Below are 18,984 nucleotides of genomic sequence, written 5' to 3'. Positions count from 1 at the left end.
ACACAAAAAACCTCCTTGGTCCCAGAAAAAAAGGGCAGAAATGACATTTGCATAGTCAAGATGTAGGCAGTAGGTCTCTGGAAGGGCTGGTTCTGTGGGCACAGTTTTTTTCTATATGTACAATGTCTGAAGGCTTTTCCATTTTTCCATTACAAATAGTTGTTTTGAGTTTCTGTTGTTTCTCCTTTCAGTGGGTGGAGCTCAAGTCAGTTCCCCAAGTATCAGACCTGGTAAGCTGCTGAACAGAATGAGGTGGGAGTGGCCACCTGAGGTTTCATGCCCAAGGGTGCTGTGGGCTCCTCCTTACACACATGCTTCCTCCCCTGTGACAGAACATCTTGGCAACAGATTTTCCAGAGCAGGGACATCCATATCCCCACAACCTCGGGAAACCCTGAGCCAAATCACCCACCTAATTAAGGACTCAGAGAAATCATGGGCCTGTTGTTTTAAGCCATTAAAGGTGGGACCAATTCCTTACATAACAACAAATAATATACCCTACAACATTGATTTTAAAAGAAAAAAGTCCCACAAAGCCTAGCTTCTAAAGAAAAGATCACCAAGGACAGAGTCCAAAGGAGACTCAGGAGCTAAGCTTTCAGGCCTCACTTCATTCCAATGCACAATGCTCTTCCAGGACTCCTGTCAGTCCTGGTGCATGTGGCAGGTATAAATGAGTCAGAGTCATCACTTAAGAGGGGTGTTCAAGTTCAGGCAACTGAAAACAAGACAGAGTCCAAGCATCACAGGCCCTACCAACTGGACATGGAGAACTGGGAGAAGTGTTCTTAGCCAGGAATATGGCTGTGGAATAGGAAAAGAGCTAAGGCCAGGGGAAGCCAAGAAGAAGAGCAAAGGCCAGAAGGTCTGTGAACACAGGAGGCCACAGAAGGATGAGCCCATTCAGAATCCTCCATCAAGGCTGGGGGCAGAAGCTAGCATCTGCTGCTGCCACCATGTCCAGGACCGGGCACGTGTAAGCTCTTGACAATAGCCATGGGCCTGGCAGGGAAAGGCTGAGGAGCGGGAGAATTGACTTTGTTGGGCCCAGCCTACATCTGACTTAGTGTACCTTATGATGAACTTGGGAGTTCCTTGTTCATCTAGTCTTCAACTGCATCACTTCCCAGGCTCTCTCCTCTCTTCTATAGAAGGGGATATTCCTAAAACCACCTGGAATGCTGCTGTGGGTTCCTTCTTGCTTCTGGAAACTGCTGACACTTAGGTTTGGAGCATGGGGGTATCCAGACCTGGGCTGCTTCCTCTCTTGCCTTGGGTCACATTGCTTCTATTTCCATCAGTAGGTTTGGACTTGAACCTTGCTCAAGCAAACAGCAATTAAAAGTGAGGATGACAAGCCCTACAGCAATGCCTAGTCCTTGGGCTCTTGAAGTCTGGGCCTGCTGCTCTGGTCAAGGGCTATAGTCCTGTACCTCAGAAACTGCCTGGGAGGTCTGTCTACACAACTATCACTGGGAGGAGCTGTCAGGTAGGCACAGAGATGCTAAAATCACATCTCTTCCTGTGGTGTAGCAATAAGCCTCACAGTCTGTGCAGGTACAGTTGGGCAAGGCTGGCTTGGAGAATACAGACTTGCCAAGAGGGCTCAAGGCCACTAGTTCAGGCCTGGGATAGACTGGCAGGGCAGAGCAGGCTGCAATTTCCCTCTGGCTGTGTCCCTCCCTTCTCAGGCCTCTGGTGTAGGGCTTGGCCTTGCCAACTGCAGAAGTTCTTCTTCCCACCAGCAGGTGACACTGTCTCCTGCTTGAAGGGGTAATAGGGGTGGGGTTGGAAGGTGGGGTGCTTTCTTTGTGGGGCCTTGGTGGCAGCTGCCACCAGGCCTGAAGCCTGATGGCTTTGCAGAGAACAATAGCTGCCTGTCACTGGGACAGCTGTCTCTCAGGCAGGGAGACAAAGCCATGCTGGGATGGAGGTTGGCAGGGACCAGAGGGAGGGGGAATGGCTGGTATGCACTGGTGCTAGAGGCTGCATGCTTGTTTCTCTTTTCTTCTACTGTGTTCCTTGCTTTTCCTTCCACACATGCACTAATGCTGAGTTTAAAGTCACACAAAAGGAATAGCAATGGGAAAATCTGCTTTCTACCACCTGGAAAACAAGCCCCTTGTGGGTCATCTCCTGTGACCTACCATTTTCCTTTCTGGTACTTCTTGTCTAATGTAAACCAACACCACCTCGGTGAAAAGGAATGAAAAGGACTAACTAGGAAAGAGTTACGCAGAGTAAGAGGCAGCATTTTCTCTGCCAAGTGGCTTTGTGGTCTCTTGGCACTCATCTCTAGTTTCTGGCTTCCTCTGATTATGTATGCTGTGCCACTGCAGGGCCTGGCTCAATGATACACATCTATTGCTATCATCACACAAAGATTATGAATGCTGACACCTAATGGTCCAACTAAGGTAAATCAAGGCAGTTCTGGTGTTTTCTGTCACCTAGAACACAATGATGTACCCTGCAATGGATGGGCAAACATACCACTCTGCTGCCTGTCCTCAGGTCAGCTGAGGGATAGTAGTAAGTATATGTTACACGAGCAGCAAGTTGGCTGCCTGGCTGTGAGCCAGCACCTCAGATTCCCCATGTGTAAAGCAGAACAAACATCACTTGTTTCCAAGGGTTCTAAAGTTTACGTGAGGTAAGACACAGGTGGTGCCTGGTGCCCACCAGATGCCTGTCTCACTAGTTGGCTCTGGGCTGGGCACTGGGCATAGTTCCTACTGCAGGCTTCCTGCTGCCATTTTGTGTTTTCTCTGTACTTTGACCTTGCTGCCTTCATAGTACTCTGGCACTGACCCTTAATGTCATTCTGACTGTTACTTGCTAAGCAGCTCCAGAGTCATAAGAGAGGAAAGGGAACTCACAGGTTACAAGGACTTTCTCTTCTTCCTCATCCTGATCCTCCTCTTTTTGTTCAGGCAACTTCTTGAATTCAGAAAGGTCTGTTTGTAGCAGCTGGGAGATCGCCTCGTGGGTCAGAGCTGCAGCAAGTGGGGGTGGAACGTTCCTAGGGAGGAGATAGGAGAGGTAGGGCTGGGGTACCTAAGCTGGGCACACTCCAGCTTGGGATGTAGACTATGGCTTGCATCTCACCTCCATCACTATGAGCAAGTGATCTCTGCCCTCAGGGAGCTGGAAATAGATGTCTGCACAACACCCATAGGCAGATGCACATCATCCAATAGGATATACTGGGAAGGTATCCCCGAGGCATGTAAGCCTCACTAGCCAAGAACCTGCCCAGATGTTTAAGTTGGTGACTTGGGTAAGGGCATGTCATAAAACTGTACCATACCCCCATATTCACATGTGGAAGGCTGAACACCCAGTGTTTCAGATGGGCTCAATGAAGTCATAATTGAGTGGGCTGGGCCCCTGCTTCTATATGATTGACTTCTTTGGGAAAAGAGGGGAAATACAGACACATACACACATGGGGAGAAAGCCATGAGGATATGACAGGGATGTTCTCTTCTGTCCCCAGGGGGCCCCGTCCATCAGGAGTGTTAAGCCCCACCCCCTTACCAACAGGACCTCAGGGACCTCACAAGCCCCTGAGAAAAGGGGACCAAGTTAATAAGCGCCCTGGTCTTTGAAGTCAAGAGAAGCAGACTTTTCTCCACTGTTTGGCCAATACAGCAGGCTTCCCCTTTGATTTCTAAAGAGGGCAGGTTTTAACAGTCCTGCTCTCCCGCTCCCCACCCCCCAACTTAAAAAAAATACATACATCTTCCCGCCTTCTGTACCACTCCCAGAAGCCTCCCCCTATAAAAGATCACAGCTCATGACCTGGGGCAGACATTTTCCATGCCCGGAAGGGAATCTGTCCCATGTGTTCCTTTGCTAATAAACTCTATTCCGCTGGAGTTTTATCTGTGTCCTGGTGCTTTCTCCCGATCAACCAGATTCATCCATCCCCTACTTTATCTATCAGACTGCCTATGACAGGAGTGCAGACTGTCAGGAGGACCCAGCTCTGCTGAATCTCTCTAATCCATCTGGCCTTCATCCTATGAGGCTGTGATGAGTCTGATATTTGGCACACACATGCCTGGCTTGTGTGTATGTGGGGTATGCATGCATGTATACACAGACCCACACCCACACATACCTACAGAGGTTAGAGGAGGACACTGTGTGTCCTGCTCTATCACTCACCACTGTATTCCTTTGAGACAGAGTCTCTCACTGAACCTAAAAGCTCATCATTTGGAATAGGGTGGCTAGTGAGCTTCTGGGATCTGCCTGTCTTTATCCTGCAACACCAGGATTACAGGCATATGCAGACACCCCCAACTTTTATATGGGTGCTGAGGATTCAAACTCAGGTCCTCAGGATTGCACAGCAAGCACTTTTTAGTCCCAGCTGATTTGGAACTTGCTATGTAGACTAGGCTGACCTTGAACTCACAGAGATCCACATGCCTCTGCCTCCTGAGTGTTAGGATTAAGGGTATGTGCCACCATGCCCGGCTTCAGCAAACAATCTCAAGCCATCTTCCTAGCCCTTTTACTGATCTTTATTTTTATTATTTTTTTTGGGGGGTCTTTTTGAGACAGGTTCTCCCTGTAGCCCCAGCTGGCCTGGAACGAGCTATGTAGACCAGGCTGGCCTTGAACTCAGAGAGATCTGTCTGCCTCTACCTCCCAAGCGCTGGAACTAAAGGTGTGCTCCGCCACGCCCGGCTTACTGATTTTTTTTTTTAAAACACAGGGTGTCATGTCGTCCAGGCTGTCTTCAAGCTTGCTATGTAGCCGAGGCTGATCCTGAACTCCTAATCCTACCTCTGCCTCTCAGGGTAGAGTACTGGGATTACAGTCATGCACCATCATGCTTGGCTGACTCAGGGAGAGACCTCTGGAACTGCTTCTGAAAAGCAAACAGCTAAGATGGGGTACAGTTCGATGACAGAGCATTTGCCCAACATGCTGAGCTCTGGGTTGGACTCCTATCACACTCTTGCTACACATCCCACTCCCAAATAATAAAGAGAGCATTTTTGAGTAATGAGTTCCTCTGCCTTTGGGCATTTCCTGCCAGTCACTGGGTTTTCCCATTTCAGGGCAGGGAGAGGGTGCTTGCTCTCTTTAGTCCTGGTAAGGTCCTGGTGAGGTCATGCTCGGTTTCCTGCCCACTGGCTGCTGCTGCTGCTGGGGCAGGGAGGTGGCTTCCGGCCATGGAGACAAAGACAATGCTTGGCCTTCAGCCACGAGCACCTCCTTCCTGGACAAGTCTTCCACCTCATTCCAGGGTCCCACCCATGGATGTGTCCTGAAGGCCCTCAGTTTTGTCACTGTACCATGAATACCAGCCCTGATTCTGGAACTCCTAAACTTGGCTAGAGGATGCTGCTGGGTACCTAAGAAACATCTACCTCAAGGGTTAGAAGGAGCCTGTAATGTGGCAGGAGATAAAAATCACGTCTAGATAATTACAGGGTAAGCTATGCAGTGCTCAGGGACCCAAACATGTGACAACAAAACCACTAACAGTAAGTGGGGAAGAAAGGAAAGGGATGAGCAGAGCCCAGAGGCCAGAGCTCTGACTTATGGTCCTGGAGGAGATACCAGTTAAAATCTGAAAAAAAGAGCTTGTAGACCAATATATTCTAAGCCCTTTGTACCCACAAGACTTAGGCTGTGGGGACAGGAAGCAGAGAATGATGGTCTGTGAGGTACCAGTGACCATGTGTGTACACATGTGCAAATGTAGCCTATATATGAAATTCAGATCCACAAGTAATGATGACACCTACCCATGTCCACATGTAAGAGAAAATGCTAGAAGAGAACAAAACAAATCCATTATGATAGCTGGAAAACAGAAGACCTAATAAAGTACTCTACTAAAGTTTGAGGACACATTTTAAGGTCTGCTTGGGTGGACACACATAGAGTCTAAGAAGGTTCCTGGGGAGCTTGGTGCCACCCTGTCCAGCTGCCAGTCCAGGTTTTTTACCCCTTTCTCATCATTAATCACTAGTGTGAACATCAAGTAACTCCTAGTTCTTCCTTAATCACATGAAGTTCCACTGACCTGAGGCTCTGCACTCCACTGCACCTAAAGGATCCTCCTCAGCCCATCCACAGGTAGGCCATTTGCTACTGCTGGCAGCTATCAATGACTTCCACACCCTTCCTCCTCCCACTTCATTACTGTAAAAACAACACTAGCCCCTTCTATCTGGGTTCCCTCAAGACAAGTGTCTGTTCCATACCCCATATGGCTGGGAACCAAAGGCTCACCTTTCTAAGGCCTGCTGCCAGTCTGTTCCTCTCCTGCACCTATACCCCAGCTTAGAGGCCCTGCAAACCCCTAGGCTGTAGGGTCTGGTCCCTAGCTTAGGCCATATTTACTTGTTATCTCAGCAGGTACCTTTCCCAGGCAGCTTCCTCCCTCCTGCTCCAGTCCTTCTAGGCCTGGCTTTCTTCCTGAATACTCTTGAGGCTTGCAGGTAGCAAGGCCCCTTGTCATCTCCTCAGAAGATCCAGCAGCTTCTTTCTGTTACCCTCAGAACTGCCTTAGTTCCCTAGCTCCTAAGTGCTGCTGTGCTGCTCTGTCTCCCCTTAAGAGGACAGAATTTAGGGGCCTCCCCTCATTTCCCACCCCCAAAGCTTCTGAGCATGAAATGGTCAGTTCTATCCCACCTTGGAGCATGAGTCACTTTTTACCACCTGGATCTAAAATATTTTTCCCTAATCAGTTAGCAATACCGTTTGCACATGCCTCATATTCATGGAACATGGTCACAGAGCATTGCCCCCTGAGCCATGGGGCTGTGGGGTTCAGGATGGACATGGCTCTGGAGCTAGCTGCCTGTGAGTTGTCTACTACACTGTGATCCTAACAACCATGGCAGGGAGGATGGAGTTCATGGGCACCAAGGAAGCAAAGGCATTTACTCAGGGGTACAGAGGTGGTAGTAGATTCAGATTGGAGGCTGTTGGGGGAAGTAGGGGCCACTGTCACAGATCTCAGATATCTGCAGAAGACTCATGAATGATGCTGAGACTAAGGACCATGGGCTTACTCCCTTGGGGAAGGGCAAGGTTCATGTGCCTGCCAGTCTTCCCACTTCCATGAGCTATCCCTTTGACTGACAGAGCAGCTTAACTCCAAGAACATGCACCTGTCTGAGCAAAGGGGTTCAGAAATGGGACCATTCTTTACCATCTTTCATGGGACAAATACTTGGAGAGTGGATGAATAAAGGAAGGGGAAGGGCCCAAAGGTCCAGTATGGCTCTTCTGAGAAGGAAACCTGAGGTTAGCCTGAGAGACTAATCTTGTAGCTGCTTACAGAACCACTGCTGCTCTTCTCTCTGACAGTCTAGAGTGGTTGTGCTCCCTCTCTGTGCACTTCTTTCATCTGTGAGACGGAACAGCACCAGCTGTCTCTTGGATTGTGGTGATTTGGGGACCATATGGCCCTGCCTTACTAGTCCATGAGGCCAGTTCTGTAGCCAAATTGCCTCTGCCTTCTGCCTGCAAAACAGACAGAAACAGAACCTACCTCTGAGCACCTAGAGTGGGTTTTTATTGTGCACCTGAATTGAAAGACATGTTTGAAGTTCTAACTCCAATGGCCCAGAATGTGACTTGATCTGGAATTACAGTTGTTTTTTTTTTTTAAATTATTTTTATTTTATGTGTATGTGTGTATTGCCTGCATGTATGTAAGTGTACCCGTGTCGTGCAATGCCCGAGGAGGTCAGAAGAGGCTGTCGGATCCCCTGGAACTGGAGTTATGGATAGTTGTTAGCTGCCATGTGGGTGTTGGGATTCGAACCCAGGTCTTCTGCAAGGACAACCAGTGTTCTTAACCGCTGAGCCATCTCTCCAGCCCCTGGAATTACAGTTTTTATAAATGTAGTTACAGTAAGATGTAACTTACTGTTAAGGGTTAAGTAAGTTACTTGTAGTAGAGTGGCCTCTAATCCAATATTCAACATGACGGGTGTCCTTGCAAGGAGGGAAAAAAAAAATGGCTGGGGAGATAGCTCAGTTAGTAAAATACTTTGCTTATAAAGCATGAAGACCTGAGTTTAGATTCCCTGAAGCCATGTAAAAATCTAGGCACACACCTGTAATCCCAATGACATCAAGATGGGAGGCAGAGACATGGCAGTCCCTGGAAGCTTGAGGGTGAGCTAGCCTGGCCTACATGGTGAAATGAGACCAATGAGAGACTATCTCAAACAAAAGTCCCTGAGAACTGACACCTGAGGCTGTTGTGTGTGCATGAGTACTCACACACACACACACACACAGCAGAGAGCAGACAAGGAGAATGCCACATGATAGTAAAGACAGTATCAGGGAGGCGAGTCTAAAAGCCTGGGACCACTCAGCAGTCATCACCAGAGAAAGGCCTACAACAATCTTCCCCTGGCCTTTGTGAGAGCCAGGCCCTCGTCTTGACTTTTCATTTCTGGCCCTTAGAACTGTTAAAGGACAAACTCTGGTTTTCAGTTGTCCAACTGTGGCAGCCATGGGACAGTGACACAGCAACACTGCCACTCTTACGTTTTACTTTTTGTCACTTCACTTGTAGTTAACAATTGTTTGAAAATATCAAATGGAAACTTGCAGGACTAAACTATTCCTAACTTACATTTCGCATCACCCTGAGTAGCATGTACTCATCTCTCCTGGAACAAGAATCACTTCTGGCTAGTGCATCTGCCCTTGAGTCACTTATGAGCTGTTGTGGTACTGTAGTCTTCAAAAAAAAATCTTTATTTTACTTAGTAATAGCCACAAAGCACAAGAGTAGCAATGCTTCTTCAGATAGAGCAAGGAGAAGCAGTCAAGTATTTCCTTTAAATGAGATAGTGGAAGTTCTTGACTTAATAAGGAAAGAAAGCCAAATATCCATAAAAACCACATACTGAGATTGCTAAGATCTATGTAAGACGAATCTTCTGTCTGTTAAACTGTGAAAGACAAAGAAACGGGCTAGTGTTGCTGGGTGCTTACTTAGGAGGAAAAGGTGTTGAATTTAGGGCTCAGTACTCTGAGCCTTCAGGCCTCTGCTGGAAAGTATCCCTTGATGACCATACCACTTGTCATGGGGCTTAGGGAGGGTCAAGGTCAGAACTGGACAGACATGTTGCACCTTGCTTCCCTTCTAATTCCTGCATGTTGAGGGAGCCCAGGCCTACCTGCTGTTCAGGAAGCCCAATGCCAGCTCAGCCAACTCAGCTTCCACCTCTTCTTGTCTCAGCACTGTCCCTGGGGCCTTCCATGGCAAAGAGCTCTGCAGGCTCAGTGGGGCTGGGAAGTCTTGAAGGAATGTGTCCAGGAAGCCTGGGATCTCTCTGTCACAGGACATCTGGCTGTTGTTCTGTAGGGTTCCAGAGGCCATGCCCAGTACATCCCGGGCGGGGGAGGGGCTTGCAGCCAGGCTGGGGTGAGCTGGTCTCTAGTCAGTCTTCACTCTGGGGAGAGATGTCAGAGTCAGCAATCATAGGGTGTCAGGCTCCCTGGGATATGGAGTGCAGCTGTCCTGCTTTGTCTCCTTCAAGACCCAGGCCTCATAGTTCAGCGAGCACTAGTAAGTGGAGTGGTAATTCCAATTAGCATCCTGACGTGGTTGTCTAAGTGGAGACACATGCATGTCCAGAGAACAGCTTCGGGAGATGGTGTCTGAAGCAGAGGCTGTGAGAACATCTCAAAGAAGTAAAGAAGGGAATGCATGTTCCCAGCAGAGGGTGGCTGGCACGAGCATGGGCAAGCAGGAGAGGGATACTGGGACCGGGCAACCAAGGCAGGTAAAGAGATTCAACTGGATTTCAGGATCACAGTATCACAGTAGACAGGAAAGCTCAGGGATGAGGAAATGATGCCAGCATATTTATGTGCTCAGAACTGGAGACCAGCTGGGAGGAAGAGATGTGTGCCAGGCTACAGAGATGGTGAGAAAAAGAAAAGCCAACATGCAGGGCAGTCAGTACAGGGCTATTTGGGAGATGGAGCAGGAATGACTCCTCAGATGCCACTGGGGCTGCCTGAGGAGAAGGCAGGGAAGAAGCAGAGTTGGGGCGGGGCGGGGGAGGGCGGTTTGGCTTTGGGACATGGTCAAATCTATTCAGTGATAGTAGGAAGAGTGAGTCAAGTGCTTAGAATAGTCCAGGCCTCTGAAGCCCAGGCTGGGGACATAGGCTTCTACCTCTTCCCACATAAGGATACTGAGTACTTCATAGCTGCCAGGCCCTGGGTGTTGCTCCAAGCACTGCAGAGCTCCTCACAGATGTGAATACCTGACTTAGAGAAGGTGGTCCTCTGCAAATGGTCTCAGGATGAGGCTAGGACTTGAAGGAATGCCCGAGCCTGAGATTGTCACCACCCTTGCTGATCCTCTCACATTTGAGATGCATAAGCATCTAGAATCCTTGCAAGCCCATGGCTGTGCTCTGGCTTCTTCCCTGGGGAGGGATTCGAGCTTTCTTCTGGCTTGAATCTACCTCTGGCATGGTCAGCTAGCCTCTTCATATTCATGCTCCGTCTTTTAGGCTGGTCCTCTAGTCTGTCACCTCTTTAGACATCAGAGGGCCCACATGAATTCCTGCCTTTCCTTTACAATCATCCAGACCCAAATAACATGAGTGTCTTTGCATTACATCTTGTTTTTTCTTCTTTTGCTGTGCTGGGAATTGAGCCCAAGGCCTCATGCATACCAGGCAAGTCCAATGCCACCGAACTGCACATCAATCCCTTCTACCTTCCTTGTATGATATCCTGTGATATACTTTGGTCCCCCTTTCCTCATCTGCTCTCCTTGATGTTCCAGGGCAGCCTCTCCAACCCCACCTCCCACCACACAGCTGGGTACATCACCTCCCTACCAGTGTCTGCTCACACAGGGCCCCTCTCTGCTGCCCGTTTCTTGGCAGGTACACCACAGGTGTGGTGCTGCTATTTCCTCCCTCTAGCCTTCTCAAGGCTGTGGTGCCTCTATTTAATACCCAGGCTTAGGAACATTCTTCAGGAGAGTTTGATGTGTTTACCACCAGAGGAAACAAATGGTGATCTTTAAGATGTAAGACTCTGAGCACCCCAAGTTCTAGGTAGGAGAATGTGGAGGTCAGTCTCATAATCCATCTTCCTACTGAGGCCTTCCAGATTCTAACTACTAAATGGACCAGGTAGAAAGACAGGACACTCTGAGAATCACTAGTCTTAGAATATCCACAAATGGTGCCTCCAAACTTTGCCAAAAGGGAGGCTGAGGGCTGGGGTCTGAAACTGAAAGGTGGGGGAATAAGAGCTAAGGAGAACTAACGGCTCAGAGCGCACACCTCAGCAAAGCCTGCTCTTATTTATGATTGCTAACTTTATAACAAAGCCTCTGGAAGAATAAAGATTAGGCAAGATGAGCTCAGTTGGTAGGACTATTTGCCTAGCATGCACAAGGCTTTGGATTCAACCCTTAGCACCATGTAAACTGAGTGTGGTGGTGCATACCTGTAATCTCATCTCTGCAGGTAGAGGCAGAAGGGTTAGAAGTTTAAGGTCATCCTGGGCTACTTGGAGAGTCCTAGGCCAACCTGGGATACATAAGGCTATCTCAAACATAAAACCAAACCAAACCAAAGAAGAAAAGTAGTGGATGTGGGTGGGATCTCAACATCAGGTTAAACAGCATTTGAGATAAACAAAAAGAAAGGTGTGGTGTGGCGGTTAATACTGTCAACTTGACAGGACCTGGAATTCCTGAAGAGACCGGCCTCTGGGTGTACTTGTGAGGGACTGTCTAGATTAAGTTAGTGGAGATGAGAAGCCTCATTCTAACTGTGGGCAACATTCTACTGGCTGCATAAATGAAGAAAGCTAGTGAGCACTAGCATTCCTCTTCTCTGCTTCCTGACTGTGGGTGCAATGTGACCAGCTGCCTCCTCAAGATTATGCTGCCATGACTTTCTCACCATGATGAACTGTACTTCCTGAAATCCAAGCCAAAATAAGCCCTTCTTTCCTTAGGCTGCTTTTGTTAAGTATTTTGTCACAGCAATTATAAAAGTAACTGATACAGGCGATAAAATAAAGAAAAAAAAGCTAAACCAACCAACCAACCATAACAACAAAACCCTTTTTCAAGATTATGCTGCCATGACTTTCTCACCATGATGAACTGTACTTCCTGAAATCCAAGCCAAAATAAGCCCTTCTTTCCTTAGGCTGCTTTTGTTAAGTATTTTGTCACAGCAATTATAAAAGTAACTGATACAGGCGATAAAATAAAGAAAAAAAAGCTAAACCAACCAACCAACCATAACAACTTTTGGGGGGGGGGGTCTTTTTGAGACATGGTCTCCCTATAGCCCCAGCTGGCCTGGAACTTACTGAGACCAGGCTGGCCTCAAATTCACACAGATCCACCTGCCTCTTTAGTTTTTAAAGAAAGATACATACAAAGAATATATAGATTGGTGGTGGCACACATCTATAATCCCAGCATTCAGGAGGCAGGGGCAAGAATCTGTCACAAATTCGAGGCCAGTCTGGTCTACATAGCAAGGTGAGAAGTTCAAAGTTAGGCTGGGCTACAGGGACCTTGAATAAAAAAACCAAATGGCCTGCCACAGAGATGGGAGTTGGTGCCATGACCTATAGTGTATGCTTGAAGGCTAAATAGGAAAAAGCAAAGTAACTTGGTCAAGGGAAAGCACTCAGATGATGGGCTTTCTGCTGCCACCCACAAGCAGAGGGACTTGGAGACCATGCAGTAGAAGCAGAAAAAAGGCAAAGGAGGCGAAGGAGGAACCTAAGCAGCTCTGTGGCTTTGTGTCGAACCCTCTTGCCCTTCACCTGTGTGCCTGGAGCCACTTCTACCATGCCTCCATTTCCTCCCACAGTGCTTATGAGCTCAAGCACTGCCATCATTCCCTTTGCACTGATCTGCTGGGGGTTGCTTTTGCCCTTCCTTTTCCTCAGGTTAGCTTCTCTCCCAGGGACTACTCCTGGAAGTGAGGGGGTTACTCCTTTTCAGTGCTTTTGTAAAAAACAAACAAAAAAATATCAAAATAGGAGTACTTTTTATTGAATGTTACGGTTTTAGAGCTAAAATTAATTGTTTACATTTTCATTTACTTATGAGTAAATAAAATGTAGTCTGTATTACAAAGAGCAAGCAGGTAAAAAAGATAATGAGCTGGTGGGGAGGAGGGGTAAATGGACAGCAGAGAGGTAGGCTGCCTGCACATTCAGAGCTTCAGAGCAAGAGGACAGGAAGATGGTAAAAACTTCCCAGCAACCTCAGAGCCCTAGAGCAGGGGACCAAGCCAAGGGTCATGCTGTGTCCCATCTACCAATTGCTCTGGTCTCCTTAGTATGCAAGGATGGAGAGTGACTAGTGCAAAGCTGCTCCTAAGCAACTGCCAGCAATTGGATTATGCTTGTTCCATGCAATACTATGAGATCTGGAGGCACTGAAATCTCCAGCAGTGCTACATGGGCTCATACAAAGTTATAGCTAAGATCAAAGTGAAGGACGGCATGCTCACACCAGAGTACAGAGAGCCCCGACTGGCAAAACTTTAGATCCTTCATCTTTACCCTACCTGCTGCTGTCTGCATGTTTAGGAAGTCTGATGCCTCTTTCTAACGTCTGTCCCTGGGCTGTTTCCTTTACACAGACCCTCTCTCCACAGTCCACCTGTTCTCCTTGGAGTCTGGACCTATCTTCTCTGTACCGCAGTACTACACATCCATTCTAGCAAGCCCTTCATGTGCCTGGCTATGCACCTTCTTCCACTACCCTGTGCCCTCTGCTCTAGGCTCAGGATAGCGTAAGCCCCAACGCCATCTGAACCATGCACGCTGAGTGGAGCAGGGTGGCAAGGCACATGGTTTCACACCATGCTCATATGCAAAGCTGTCTGCATCTGCTGGCTTGTTCTCAGGGCCTGCATCAACTGTATACTTCCACTAGAAAGGCTGTGTGCGCAGAGAAGCTTTACCTGCTATGGCCACTCTAGGCTCATTTCTGCACTGTGAAGATTGGTCCTGAGTTGAAGGAAAGGACCAGGCCATAGTTTTCCTTCTTTGGGGCCCAGCTGAGGTAAAGGAAAAGAATAATATCCTTTCCTGTCCTTCTTCCCAATAAACTCCTGAATCTGATGCATGTCTTTCTAATACGAGCAAGACAACCCTGCCTGGGAAGCGTGACACAATACAGACAGTGGCAGGAAGGACATAATACAGACAGTGACAGGAGGGACTGGCAAGGGACACAGTACTTCTGGGATCACTGGAGGAGGTGCTAAGCTGGTTGGTAGGCAGCAGCTGGACAAAGGAGTCTGAGGAGAAATGGAGGTGGGGCAGGAACAGAAGTGCTGGGCCTGGTATAAAGCTGCTGACTTCATGGTGTCCCCACACTAGCAAGGGGATCAGAATGGAAAGGACACCAAACTCCTGACTTCCACCCCTGGTCTGGCCAAATGTGAAACTTGGGTGGTTTTCCCTGGCTCCAGGACTAGCGCCCCTCTGTATTTCTTATGAGCTGGCAGTCATAGGGTTAGGGCTGATAGTGCTACCAGCTGTACCCACAAGGGCCCTGGAACACCATCCCTGCTCTGAGCATGCAAACATTTTTTTCCCCTGCTCCGGAGCTGAAGACCAAACCCAGGGCCTTGCGCTTGCTAGGCAAACACGTTACTACTGAGCTAAATCCCCAACCCCTGAGCATGCAAACTTTTAACCCAAAAGCCTTACTTTGACTATCTCTAAGGTACAGGCTGTAGCATAAAAGCTAAGGCCTTGTCCTAAATCTCTGGGTGGGGCTCCCATTGGGGAACCGGTCCTTGTAAAGTTATTCTGCTTCCTGCCCATTCCTGGCCCACTCCTCACTCATCACCAACCCTGGCATTCAGTTCTCTTATGGTGCCTTTCTTTTCTGTGTCCACTGCCCAGAACAGTCCATCTCCCTGTCCGGAACTGACCCTTGAAATTTCTTGGTTCCTGTGCTATGTGCCTCTTCAAATCTTGCTGCCCCTACAAGTCTCTGCTGGTATCTCCCCACCTTTGGAGTCTAACCCATTGTTCCAAATAATTCCATGACTCCCTTGCTGGGACGTGACATAAAGCTTTCTTTTATATATATATATAAATCTGAAATATTAATTTTCCTCTAGTTTACAGGTTTGGCATTGTAATACCAACTAATACTTTTACACAATGACATTTTTTGGTTAAGTGGTACATGTCTTATTTAACTCCAGAGCTTGGATAATAAAAAACAAATAAATAGCAATCCTTACAGAAGGAAACTGCACCACTGTAGCTGCGAAGGCACTGCACTCACTTTCTCCCCCTACAAGCGGGTCTCTTTTTCATTTTTTTTTGGAGACAGGGTTGAGAGTAGCTCAGGTTGACTTTCTTGCTATGTAGCCAAGGATGACCTTAAACTTGTAATCTTCCTCCGCCTTCCCAGTATTGGGATTAGAACAACCACATCCAGTTTGTGCAGTGCTAAGGATTGAACTCAAGGCTTCATGAATGCTAGGCAAGCAGTCTACCAACTGAGTTACACCCCCAGCCCTGGGGACACTTATTTCGCTAGTCCTAAGTAACAGCTGGGGATAATTTGGTGTGCATCCTGCTAGGTCTGAACCAGCTCTTTTACTACATATATTGAGAATATTTTATTTTATATTGGCAAATGCTTATTATAAATACTGTGGTGAAATACACACAAAATTACATGGTGGCTCATGCTTATAATCCCAGCACTTGGGAAAGGAGAATTGCCACCAGTTTAGGACCAGCCTGGGCTATTTGTCTCAAAAACAAATAAAAAGGGAGAGGGGCTCAGTTAGTAGACTATTTGCCTTGAAGGCATGAGACCCTGGGTTTGATCCCCAGCACCTGGGAAATGGAGGCAGGAGGATCACAAGTTCAAGGTCATTCTTAGTTACATAGTGAATCGGAGACCAGCCTGGGCTAAATAGGACACTGACTTAAAAAATGAGAGGAAAGCTAAGTGTGGTGGTGCCTTTAATCCCAGCACTCCTGATGCAGAGGCAGGCAGGCAGATCTGAGTTGGAGGCCAGCCTGGTCTCAATAGCGAGTTCCAGGCCAGTTGGGGTTACAGGGAGACCTTGTCTCAAATAGACCAAAAAAAAAAAAAAGAATCATTTCTTTTCTTCTGGTGGAGATTCAACCTAGGGTCTTGTGAATACTAATTATGCCCTCTACCCAAGCTATATTGTACAGTTCTGTGGCATTACATACAATCATAATGTTGTGCAACAAAGTTTCTTTTTAGGGCCTTGGTATTTTTTCAATGGATCCTAACATCCTTGTGGTCAGGATCCCTGGCCCGTTGTGTTCGGCAAGACTGAGTAGCCACCGAGGGTGAAATGAGGAGCCTGGAGCCTGGCACTTTCAAACAAAAACCTAAAGAAAGCTCTCCTTTAGTACATTGGGTAGCAGAAGTAGCCTTACAGACAAAGTAGGCTTCAGGTGACACTGCAAAGAATTCTACAAATGAGCCCATGTGGGAGTTTAGGGCTTTCAAAGATGTATTTGTTTTGTTTACCTGTCATAACTGTACTGACAAGTGCATACCATCAGAACACAGTGTAGATGAAGAAACAGTTGCTAGGAGGGAAGTGCTCCTCTGAGATCACACGTGGGACATGGCAAGGCAGGACTCAATCGGGGTCTTCTGATGCCCCCTGACTTGGCCATTTCCACCTCAGTTGGTTGTGGGAGGAAAAGTGAAATTTGACAACAGTAGGCACAAAGGCCAGAGATGACCTCACATAAGCTGTTCTTCACGTGGGAACACAATTTGGCCCAGAGAACTTCTCCAGGGCATATTGTGAGGGCATCTGTTATTCAGAGGGCCTCGAAGAAGCTTAGATGGAAGGGTCCACCACCATCCACTGGGCCCCACTAGGCGTTAGGCTTTATGCAGAGATCCCTAGTCAGGTACCGTTTTCCCGTACTGCACAAAGAGGTTAGGGGCTGGCCTGAGATCACACAGCTGCGGTGGAGGAGTCCCAGGCTTCCACATCTGCGGCCCTAACACAAGCTAAACAGCTGCAAGTGCAAGCTTCCAAGCGGGGCGTTAACTGAAAACACTGGCTTTAAATACACTAGGGGTGCCATGGGGCCAGGCATTCAGGCAATGTGGTCCCAGAGGCTGTCTGCACTAGTGGGGCTGAAGGCAGGGCCCACATGTTTCTGGGGGCGGCGGGGTCACTGAAAATAGAATAGTGTCACCCCTCGGCACCTCTTTCTGCTTCACAGCTCTAGGCCCCAGCCTGACTCCGGCTCTGTCACACCCCAACGGATCCCCGGTTTCCGCGCCCTGGCTCCACACGCCTCGGCTCTGCTTGTACCGGGCGGCGGTCGCGGCCCGGCCCTCCAGCTCCCCGCCACACCCCTGCCCCTAGGCTCCGTCCATCCAGCCCCATTTCGGCCTTCGAGCCCCCTCACCCCTCTCTCCCGCCCTCTGCCACACTGCACCCTCGTGCACCTCGGACCCCCCACCCGACCGCCACCCTAGCCCAAGCCTCCCACCCTCGGCCTCGCTCTTCACTCCTAGCACCCCGCAGGACTCACCTTCCAGCCGGCCGCAGCGCTCCGCACGAGCTGCTCGGGCCGGCCACGCCCACTTCCCGTCTTGGGCCGCCGCGGGCTCTGCGCAAGCGCAGTCGGGCTTCGGGGGGGGGGGGTCCCTCTGCTGCCCCCTGCAGGTACCTCGAGGGTGTCGTTCTAGGGGGACACCTGTGCTCCATTCCTTGACAGGCGAAAGGCAGTCCTTTAAGCAGAAATTAAGCGGCAGAGCAGAGAGGGCCGCCCCCCGTCAGACTGCCCATCGGTCAGGAGCAAGAGACATATTCCTCTGGCTCCTGTGTTAGTTTCCAGAAAATTAGAGGGTCAAGGAAAAACCCTTTAAGTAGAAAAAAACTTTCAATGTGTAACATATTCATTTTCATACCAGTGTATGCATACAATGTGTGCATAGTGTAGTCTTAATTTAGATTTTGTGAGTTAGTGTGTGTGTCAAACAATCCCTTAGATTGTGGTCCTGCTCACTAACCTAGATCCTAAAGATGGCCTATGTCCTTCCAGGGAACTAAAGTCTCTGGGAAGCTTCACTGACTGGAGGGTTTCAGGGAAGCCAACAGATGACTGATAAGAAACTATCTCAGGTGGGATGTCAGAGCAAGAAGTGGAGGCCATTTATAACCTGGTGAGGCAACACCAATTTCATTTGAGGATGACACTCCTTGTGTCCCCAGGCTGCTGTCAACACAGCCAAGGCCTTGTTTGCATTCCATCACAACTCAGCTTCTGGCTTTCTTGTGAAAGGAATCTCAGCATTTGCCATACCAGGGCTATGCCCCTGCAATGCCACACCTTGGCTGTGGAGGCAGAGCCAAGTGATCTGAGTGCTAAGCCCCAGTCTCCCTCCCACATTTGGCCCCTCTCCCAGCCCCAAACACTTTTTTCAGAGAGCAAACACCACGCTTATTGTACCAACACACATTACTCAGAGAGAGCTGTACCACTCTTCAGCTTTTAAAATCTCAGTGACCTGTGCCTGTGACCTCAGGAAGGGAACACAAACCTCTCCTAACTTCCCAGGCTACTTGCAATGGGGTGCCCACTTGGCAGTGTTGTCTTTTAAAGGCTACTGTGATGATTTCAATCTGAAGTCTCTTGAAGGCTTGGGCTTCGGGGATGTGGTTGGATTTAAGGCCCAGAATTTGACTGGAGTGGAAAGGATGGGATAGAGGCCTTTTCAAACCCTGTAGCTCATACTTCTGGAATACATGCCAGCAACTGCTATGCAGCTTCCCCAAGGTGTCACCTCTCCCTGTTGCATATTCTTTGTTTCTATAATGGCTCTCAAATAGTTCCAGGGAACTCCATGGCTATGGTTGTTACGGCAGGGGTGGGAGGTCCTGGTAGGGCTATGTGGACTCCCGTGGGAGCTACTACTTCCCTTAT

The 18,984-nt window shown here is 48.5% G+C and overlaps 1 protein-coding gene across 3 annotated transcripts in view; it reads right to left on the bottom strand.

Moving 5' to 3' along the window:
* The window catches only part of Ppm1f (protein phosphatase, Mg2+/Mn2+ dependent 1F), a 31,714-nt gene extending 13,989 nt beyond the window's left edge, over window positions 1–17,725 (bottom strand). The window contains exons 1-3 of one of the 3 annotated variants that reach the window (XM_008842201.3): window positions 17,590–17,725; window positions 9,183–9,458; window positions 2,883–3,025 (exon numbers count right to left, since the gene is read on the bottom strand). In XM_008842201.3, coding sequence (XP_008840423.1) covers window positions 2,883–3,025; window positions 9,183–9,385 — 346 coding nt within the window. In that variant the 5' untranslated portion in view covers window positions 9,386–9,458; window positions 17,590–17,725. Of the gene's footprint in view, window positions 1–2,882; window positions 3,026–9,182; window positions 9,459–16,558; window positions 16,685–17,589 lie in introns of those variants that run through there. The other 2 variants (XM_029567862.1, XM_029567863.1) reach the window with 2 other exon arrangements.
* Between the last annotated feature and the right edge of the window lie 1,259 nt (window positions 17,726–18,984).

The sequence above is a fragment of the Nannospalax galili genome, unplaced genomic scaffold (assembly GCF_000622305.1).
Source record: "Nannospalax galili isolate Female #2095 unplaced genomic scaffold, S.galili_v1.0 scaffold321, whole genome shotgun sequence".
In the NCBI taxonomy this organism is placed as follows: domain Eukaryota; kingdom Metazoa; phylum Chordata; class Mammalia; order Rodentia; family Spalacidae; genus Nannospalax; species Nannospalax galili.
This window is presented reverse-complemented; position numbering and strand designations above follow the sequence as displayed.